At 34.3% G+C, this 9,794-nt stretch overlaps 1 protein-coding gene across 1 annotated transcript in view; it reads left to right on the top strand.

Moving 5' to 3' along the window:
* Positions 1–9,794, top strand: part of LOC131773885 (alsin) — a 28,011-nt gene that overhangs the window by 4,543 nt on the left and 13,674 nt on the right. The window contains exons 5-13 of the mRNA XM_059089852.2: positions 1,538–1,742; positions 2,926–2,984; positions 3,470–3,582; positions 3,792–3,981; positions 5,050–5,115; positions 5,354–5,411; positions 5,712–5,825; positions 6,391–6,531; positions 6,928–7,056. Of these exons, the coding sequence (XP_058945835.2) occupies positions 1,538–1,742; positions 2,926–2,984; positions 3,470–3,582; positions 3,792–3,981; positions 5,050–5,115; positions 5,354–5,411; positions 5,712–5,825; positions 6,391–6,531; positions 6,928–7,056 (1,075 nt within the window). The remainder of the gene's footprint in view (positions 1–1,537; positions 1,743–2,925; positions 2,985–3,469; positions 3,583–3,791; positions 3,982–5,049; positions 5,116–5,353; positions 5,412–5,711; positions 5,826–6,390; positions 6,532–6,927; positions 7,057–9,794) is intronic.

Here is a 9,794-nt window from a genome sequence, read left to right as displayed (position 1 = left end):
GGAGAGTCATTACAAAATTGGACTGTTGTAGATACTCTTTACTTAAACAGTCTAAACCCAAACCTTGAAGTAATAAACAGACAGGTGCCTATCATGTGGTCAGTTCAAATTGGGTTTTTCTGTGCCATGAACCTATTTTATCAGTTCAAATGTAAAAAATGTATATATATATATATATATATATATGTTTATACTAAACTGTGGCAAAATGACACCAGATTGCATGAATGATCAAACAAGATGTCAGGCTCTATGTCAAATTTTTGTCTGATAAATACCCAATGTCTGGCCCTGGTTGTTCGAAGATTGGATAATGCTATCCACTGGATAAAACTCTATCTGGTGGATAACACCATATGTTTTGCTATCACTTATCCGCTGGATAGAAATTTATCCATTGGATAGGGTTATCGGCCTTTTATACAACTGGGCTCTGGTCTTTTAAGCCCTTAATACCACTTTTGTGGCTCACAAACCCACAAAACTGCTGTAACTGTCAGGTTAAGGTACAACAGGCCATAAGTACAGTGTACTCCATCTCGTTACTGAAAGAAAGTGTGGTTTGATTGTATAGTCAGATCATCCAGGTAAGAGTAGCCTCCTAGAAGGACTATTGCCAGTAGAACTGACTGATGTTTCAACAGCCTTGATTTTGTGGATGACAGGTTGTTGAAACATCAGACACTATGATAGACAATGGTCCTTTTCAGGAGTATTAGCAAACTATTTATTTCATTAATTTAATTTTCTTTTCGATAACTTTACTATAAACCTTTAACCTTTAACTCCCTGAGTGACCAAGACAAAAAATTCTCCTAACAATATCAATACAATATCAACCAGATAACAGGGCATGAAATTGCACCTAGCACAGGCACCAATGTGACTAAATTTTTCACTTTGGCAACCAAATCCTGAAAATTAGTTGCCAAATTGGTGACTAGAATGTTACATCATAACCTTACCTAGAGATACAGAGAGTTAAAAAGGTTTGCAAAAACAAATCTGCGGTAATCCTCCTCATTAAGTTTGTTTCCAAAACGCAGCACATGCATCTTGATCAATAACTAGATGCTATCTTGGATTTAGGTGAGCTTGAACGTTGCATATCATCCATCCTGGTGTCCACTTTGTAGCAAGTTAAAGATCTTTTCCCTAACTTAATTTTTAGAATGATGATGGTGGAAAAAAAGATTTTGTTTGTCTTTGAAAATGGTGACCAACTTTTTTTTAATTTGGCTACCACTTAGAAGAATTTAAGAGCCAAGTGGCTGTCAGAAAAAAAAAATTAATTTCACACCCTGGATAAGGAATGAGAATAAAGAAAAATACCAATTTGGGAATAACTAGTTGATCCAATACTAAATTCTCTGAACTAACATTACAAGAATTGTATGGTTGAGGGTGAGGAGAATTACAAATTTGATCTGGGAGTTAAAGGGTTAAATCATTGTATTATGGCAACTGACAGAATAAGAAAAGGTACTTGGCTAATTAAGAAAATGTTTACTTTTAAAAATTTTAATTTTTATCATAGTGCAATGCCAAGTGTGGCAGCAACAATGAATAACATAAGAGAGAGCACATCCATGCCTTGTTTAGTCACTGAGGATGGTTCCACAACAGCCCATGCAACAACAGAAAAAGGGATGTTATCACAATCACAGTCATTTGATGACACAAAAGAACGTTCCCTCCAGCACAGTAGGGTGGAAATTGTCAGACTTACAATGTTCAGAAAGGTTTGTAAGTTTGGCTACAACAACCAATAAGCACTTACCTTGAAGATCAATCATAAGCATGCAATTTGGGAAGGCGCACAGAAATTAAAAGCTGTCCTAAATAATGGTTTTAACTTGCTTTTGAATAGTCATTTGTGTGTCCTCATTTAAGAGACTGTCAGTGTGTTTATAGAATAATGACTATTATTTTAGAATATATTAATAGTAGATAAGTGATTTGCTAATGAGAATGCTAGCATGCAGGGGAGCTGCCTTTGCAAGCTTTTGATTATTCTGAGCTCTAAGCTTTTAACCATCATGCATGAGACAAATAGATCATTCATTTTCTTCCTGCAGTAATTTGGTTATTGATTGAGTTTTGTGTAAAACTCTGTTGCTAATTGAATGGGCTTCCATGCATGTGTTTGTTGGTGATTTTTCAAATCCCTGCTTCATTTGGTGTATGTAATGACAAACATATTCAGTATTTAACTCTTAAACAGCTAAGCGCATGATAATTGATTATCAACTGCTCAACATATTGTTTGCATTTCATTAGTCATTTAAATCCTCCTATTAGGTCTCTTCAGAAAAGAACAATTTGTGCTATATGTGCACTTTGAAAAAAAAAAGAGAAAGTTGGTATCAGGGGACCAACATGGGTGGCAACCATATTTGGAGTTCATGTAACATCTTAAGAGGAAATTGTTGTAAAACCACACTGTCAGGTGAAGTAAAGTTAGGTAATGATACAGCTTACTAAGGTGGCCCAAAGAGTTGTGGTTATGATGGGGAGTCTATGATAAAGAAGTACTATTATTACTAGTCTAGTATTAGTTCTAGACTAGTACTATGTACTCAGAAGGAAAATGGGTGATGTCACAATTGTTTTTGTGGTCAAGGGGAGATATGGAGGTAAAGCAAGAAGCCTGAGGATTAGAATTGAAACTTTGGTTAGTACATGGTAAAACAACATAAATTGAGGCACATGAGTGATGAGGCGTTAAGCAAGCTCGTATAGGATGCTCTTGAGGAGGGAGAGGCATGGTAAGGTTAAAAGTACCAAGGGGGTAATTGTTGTTTTGTACTGAATTCTTATTATAAGCTTTTAATCTAAATTGACCCTGGTTGAAATAAATACATAACCTGGACTTAACATAAACCAGTGACTCTGAAGTGAATGGTTTGTAAACTCTTCTTTTAGGTGGGGAAGCTGAGAAGTGTCAGTGCTGACACAGAACGCTGTGTATGTCTTGCTGGCAGGTACATGTATGATAGTATTCATATTATAAAAGCATAGTAATTTCCTAAACTGCCTAGAGATTTAAATGAAGAGTAGCCAAGATCATCTTTTGATTTACTCATAGAACATGATACTACCAGAATGACTGAAATTTGGACTCTAAAGTGTTATCTGGACACCAGAAACCCCTCTCTTCTGGTTGCCAAGTTATCTATATTTTGAACAAAGAAAAATCAAACAAACAAAGTTTAAAGATGTTTTTGGGTCCTATTATTACAAACTAAGAATCGTTTTAACTTTTAATTTTAAGTAATGCATTTATAACTTTGTTTTCCCTTAATGTTGCAGATAAGAGGAAAATTGAATGAATTATTACTATCTTTTGTAACACTTTAATGAGATGGCAACTCACAAAATGTATCCTGAACAAACAACTGCACCTACTTGATATTTGTAGGGATAATTACACTTATTTATTACTAACAATTATAACCTGAATTTGCAGTGATAAGAGTGGAATGTATGAGATAATGAGTGACCTTGCTAGTGAAGAGCGACTATTTTATTACCAGCTGGCTCTTATTTGGCAAGCTGTTTTAACACCATTCCTTCAATCAGGTAATCAATCAGTAACTTCAAATTTCTGTTGTTCCTATAAGTGATGTAGATGGGATCCTGCAACCATCATACAAAATACCCCTATGCTTAACTTGCAAGGAATGAAATGAATGTTTGGGAGAAGAAAATCAACTTGCATTGAAACTAACAATAACACTACAAAAATTTACATAGACAATAATGTTGGTATTTAAATTCCAATTTTTCAGAGGTATGGTCATGCTTGGCCTTAGAAGAGGTTGGACAGGTTCTATCTTCCATAATACAGGCTTTTTACATCATCCTGAAATGTGTTTCCACAAGTTTGACATTTGTTACTCAGCTTGTGGTATCGATGAAGGACTTTCAAGATCTATTCAATCTGTGTTGGTCTGATGATTTTTTACAAGCATTTGAGAGGTATGGATAGCTGCTAATGAAATGTTTCATAACTTCTAACAAGTTGAAAAATACTTATAGGCAGTCTGGTAGAAATCATTTGTTTCTTTCCCTTGTATCTTTTACAAACAGTCGTTGTACATGTCATTTGGAAGATTACTTTTTTCCCAAGCCAGCTCTTGCAGTATATTCAGTTCAAAGTTTATGTACATTTTAACAAGTAAATAAGAGTTTGCAAGTAAATTGGCCAAAGTTAGTCTGTTTGATTTTGAAGAAAAGTTGTGGTTATTTATAATCATATTGATTTTAAATGCAGTAATGACAAAGAGTTACCTTTTGTTTCAATATGTTGTCACAGCACAAATTGATTATTACCTCTGATTTTAAAGGTTTCAATTAGGAAATACCTCATGTAAAGTGACAACTTTTTGTTTATCCAAAAGCTTGATAACTGGTTTGCAAGTCTGTTTTTTTTCATACCTGAAAGGTTTAACACCAAACTTCTTTGGAATAGTGGGCATAAGATGACTTGCTATTTTCCTTTAAGTTTCGTGAACATTTTGGCCAGGACTGTTACCTACTTTTGAAATCATGGAATAAATATGTTTAGCTGCTTGTAAAGTGTTGCCCCAAAGGACTTGATATCCTCTGTTGGTAGTTTCTGCCAGCACTCCTCCAAAAGTGACTACAAACTCTTTTGAGAAAATTCTTCACATGTGTTGATACATCTGTTGAGTTCAAGAGGCTTCTTAAATGTCAAGTGAACAGAATTCACTGTGACTCATTTATTGTGAATTGTACAATTTTAATGTGAATTTATAGAGGCTAGTGTGTTTATTACACAAAAAAAACATTCAAGCTTTACAGGACGATAAAAGTATTTTCCTTATTCTTTCCATACCTTTTGAGTGATGTATCAATTCAAGTAACATTTTTTTCTTTTGCTTTGGATTGGTTTCATTCAAATTCCGAATTATCTCCAGTCAATTTAAGATTCTTGTATTTCAAGATGTTTAGATTCTAAACATAAGGTACATGTTTTTTTTTGCCTTTGTGTTCAATCATTTATGCTGCTGGTCATTTTTACAGGTATTCAGAATCCTTTAGTAATGGAGCAGCATTTGGTGTTTTCTCAGCAGTTTCAAGTGTAACAAGGTATGACATCATGACAAGCTGATGCATGTGAATCAACTCCCTGGTGGCATGTGGGTGGTGAAGATCATAATCCAAAATTTATGTAATTTTGAATTGGATAACTGATCACTGCTCTTAAGAAACATGCTACCTGTATTGTGGTGACCTTGAGACAGACAAAAATTCTTAGTTTCTCCATGAGGAATCAAACCCCAGACTTTGTTACTTTTACAATGCCCGTCATAATCTTCTTTTGCAGTGATATCTCATCTCAGAGCAAAACTGTGCTACGTGATATCATGGATGATGCTGCTCAGGTAATGCAACATAACATGCACAAGCTTTGAAGTGCAGTGTGAGATTAAGTAATAACTAATAGAGATTGATACCAAAGAAAAATGATGATAAATCTTCCTTTAATGTTCCTTGTACTTACATGTAGTAATTTGATAATATTAAGGTACTCTAAGACATTTGTTCTAAATAATTTGTTTTGAGTGGTTTTGTTAATTATTATTTAAATGTGTTGTGGAGTCTATGTTAGAAAATCCACCTTAAATAAGCAATACACAGGTGCACAATATTAATCAATTCATAATTTTTGGAACAAATTGTAGGAATTTGTGGGTTATGACAATGCTTTCCAATGTGTGATGCAATTTCCATTGATGAAGATGCAGCACTACCAACTAATTGTGGGAAAATTTCAGAACACACTAAAACTTTCTCAGGTAAATTTGTTATGGTAATTGTGAAAAAAAGGAAATTGGAAATTTGTTTTTAGGGTCAAGTTGGCTCCAGAAGGGATATGACAACAGCAATTTCACTGAGTCAGACCTTTTTCATTTTGTACTTACATTAGAGTTAGTGGTGGGGTTAAGTACATTTATAATGAACTGAATTGTACAGACTGAAGCAGCTCCACCTAATGTTTATACAATGATACCTAGATTAGAAACACCTTGCTCACCTCTGCCAAAAGGCAAACACTCAGAACAGTGCACAAAAATTAACAAAGTCTTCTGAAAGTTATTTTGAGTCTTAATTTCTTTCTGATAGAGAGACCTGTTTGAGTCTATTATTTTCATTAGAAAGTAAACTGTTTACAATTTTATAATTTAATTGCACTTCATGGTTTCAGGTTGCTTTTCAATATTTTTTGTTTCCATTAGGTATTTCTTTGATCTGGATGAGTATGTGGGTCATGCATCACAAAATTGGGTCCCTCTCTATCAGTTAACTTTTCTTTGTTTTACAAGTTTCCACTTTTTGTCATTGTTATTTTAATTTTTCTAGAAACACGCGAACATAGCGAACTGTGCAAGAATGGAAGAAGAGGCTAAACGATGGGAACAGCTTATCACTGAAGATGAAAACAGGCAAGCAGAAGCTGAACGTACATTCAAGTTCTGGGTTGAGTGCCCAGCCAAAGTTGCAGTGAGTTATTAATTTTACAGAATACTTGCTTTTCTTGATATGTACAGGCATAAAGGTTGTCTTGCAAAAACTTCTAGAACATTGTGTGTTGATTTTAGGAGTAGTGAAGTAAACACCTGCTGGGTAGATGGAAATGACAGAGAAAACTCTTAGTTAGTACAAACTAGATAGATGCAGGAGCCTAGCCAAGGCTCTAGATGTTGTGGGGTCATTTTAATAACAAAAATTATAGCAGCAGTGGAAAACAGAAAACACTGATGTGTGAAAAGAAGATTGAGTTGAAATTTATAGAATGAAAACTTTGTAAATGGCCCAGTCTCTTCCCAACTAGAACTTATGTTTATTTTTCCTATTTGACACATGTGATGTACAGAATGGTTATCTTTCTCACTGCAGGAGATCTTCAAGCATCCACGCAGACGGCTACTAAGGAGTAGCAATATTCACAGTCTTTTTCCATCTAAGGGCTCAAGATTTTCAACACCCCTCTTTGTTTTATTTGATGACTTTTTTGTCCACTACCAGGTATGTTAACTTTTGTATGCTTATTCATTACTGACAGTTTTAATTGCTTTTTTTTTACACTTTCTTCTTATTTAGTTCAAGAAGACACAAGATATTTTTTATAGCTTTTGTGCAACTAACCGAAATTTAACAAATACCCTTAAACCACAATTTTCTTTCGCCTATTCAACAAAAGATTCCATGTTGCTGAGTGTCTGTTCAGTTGTAGATCACAGATGAGGTCAAATGTGATAAGAACAAACAAGTGGCACACTTAGCACAGCCTAGTGTGTCACTGGTGTTCTTACCACGTTTTGATGTCTTTGTGATCCATTACTGTACTGACCCACAACAGCATGGAATCTAAAAAAGGAAAATGTTATTAATGGTAAGATCATCTATGCATCTGTCCTCCAATAGATCATAACTAAGAACCAATCAAAATGCATGTACAATTAAGCTTATAACATATGAAACATTTACTGGCAAAGACCCTTGAGCAATGAGTGTGCCAGAACTTTATAGCTACAAGTATTGAGAAATCTTGAATAATACAGGAATGAAAAAAATTTCACTTTGGAATCATGTTCCAAGAAGGTGTTAAATTTTTTTGACCATTCAGGATACAATCTTATTTAACACTAATTCCCTGGTCCAGGGAGAGACAGTTTTTTTGTTTTTTCCAAGACTTGAGAGAAAACAAAGAACACTGCTTACACTATACACAAGTGGGTGTTTATATATAGGTAGACCTTGGATAATTTTAACCAGTTTGATTGTTTAATTTGGACAGTGGGACCTTACTAGTCTATTTCTACCACTTGGACCATTTTATCTAATGAGACTTTTTTAACCAGTTGGACCACTATATCTAGTTATACCATTTTATGCAGTGGAATCATTCTCTCTGGTTAGACCATTTCAAGTGGATGGACAATTTCTAGTTACCCCACTTGGAATAATATTGGTCAGGACCATTTTATCTAGTTAGACCATTTTTTGTGGTTGAAGCATGCTACCTCACTAGGACATTTTAAGGAGTTGGACCATTTTCTCCGGTTAAACCATTTTAACTGGTGGGAAGATATTTAACTGCTTTGACCATTTTAACTGGTTGGATCACTTTAACCAGCTAGATGATTTCCTCTAGTTAGACAGTTTTAACCATTGCAACCATTGTAACTGGTTGCAACCATTTTAAGCAGTTGGATCATTTTTATGTTGCTAGACTTTTTTTGCTGTTATGACCATTTTATCCAGAATTTCCATTTTCAATGGTTAGACCATTTTAAGCAGTTGGATCATTTCATCTTGTTATCCTGCCATAACCAATTGGATCATTTTAGCAAGTTGGACCATTTTATCTAGTTAGACTATGTGTAAGAGTTGGACCATTTTCTTTAGTTAGAAAATTTTTAGGCAGTTGAACTTCATTGACCTAGGTTGACCATTTTAACCAAATATACTTTGTAAGCAACAAAAACAGAAGTATGTTTTTGTTCACCATTTTATTCTAAACATTTTTAATGATGTTTCAAATTTTCAGGATGCATTGCAACCATAAGTGACCAAATAATCATGTATTCCATTTTTTCATGTCATGTTTAATAGATTGAAAGTTGCTACACCAAATGGCTACACCAGGCCCATACCATGTCAAATTTTTGAGGCTCCTGATGGCACTCTTTCTTTCTTTTCACTTCCTAACCAAGTAATGTCAATTTCTTTAAGAGAAAGCTTAACATCACAGGATAAGTGTTGCTGCTATGCAAATTTTTACAGTCTCATGTTCTAATTGGTGTTGTGAATTGAATAACCCATTGCATTTTATTACTACAGCCATAATTCACTGGCTTACACAAGATGGCAATTAAAGGAACGAAAGTAAATATGGCTTCTCTGATGAATTATGACAAAGATTTTGTCACTTTTGCAAATAAATTATTGCAGGTACATCAGTTCATGCCACTGCAACAGAAGGGGAAGATTTAATCTTTTGATCTGAAACTAGGCAAACCAAGACTAAATACAATAAGGAAAATTTATAGTGCAGTTTGCCACAGTCCGCCACAAATTGACTGAATGAGAAGGTATTTGATCTGAACCGTAATTTTTCTTCATCTTTTGAGGATAAGATTGTCAAAATAACATTATTTAGCAGACTGTGCTGAAAATATTTATTACTGTTATCTATGTGTATGTGCCAAACCTTTTCAAGTTACTATAAATTGGCTGGGATTTAGAGAGTTTTTTTCTCAAAAATGACCTTTTGGGCACACTCCTTAATTAAATGGATTTCCCAAATTTCATGGCACTGATATAAACAAAAGTTTTTTTCTCAGATTAGTTGTAGAATCACTAATCATATGTGAAAATTTCAAGTCATTGCAACATGTCAGTCATGAGATATTTTATTCCCAAAATGGTCAAAATTCACCAAATAAGCCTTCAGTACTGCCTTTACTAGTTTGATAACTTGAACTAGTTAGACTATTTTCTCCAGCTAGACCATCTTTACCAGTTTGTTCCAATTTTCATGTTTCACCATTTTAATCAGTTGGACAATTTTCTCTAATTAGGCCATTTATTACAAGTTGGACCATTTTTTGTTTTCAGACCATTGTCATTATTATGACCATTGTTGTTATTATAGTACTTAGAGTGTAGTCATTTTCGTCTTAACCGGTTCAACCATTTTCTCCAGTTAGGGTGTATTAAATAGTTGGAATATTTATCAAGTTAGACAATTTAAACTGGTT

Source organism: Pocillopora verrucosa, chromosome 13, assembly GCF_036669915.1.
Source record: "Pocillopora verrucosa isolate sample1 chromosome 13, ASM3666991v2, whole genome shotgun sequence".
Taxonomy (NCBI): domain Eukaryota; kingdom Metazoa; phylum Cnidaria; class Anthozoa; order Scleractinia; family Pocilloporidae; genus Pocillopora; species Pocillopora verrucosa.
The sequence above is the reverse complement of the archived record's forward strand: the minus strand, read 5'-3'. Positions and strand labels throughout refer to the sequence as shown.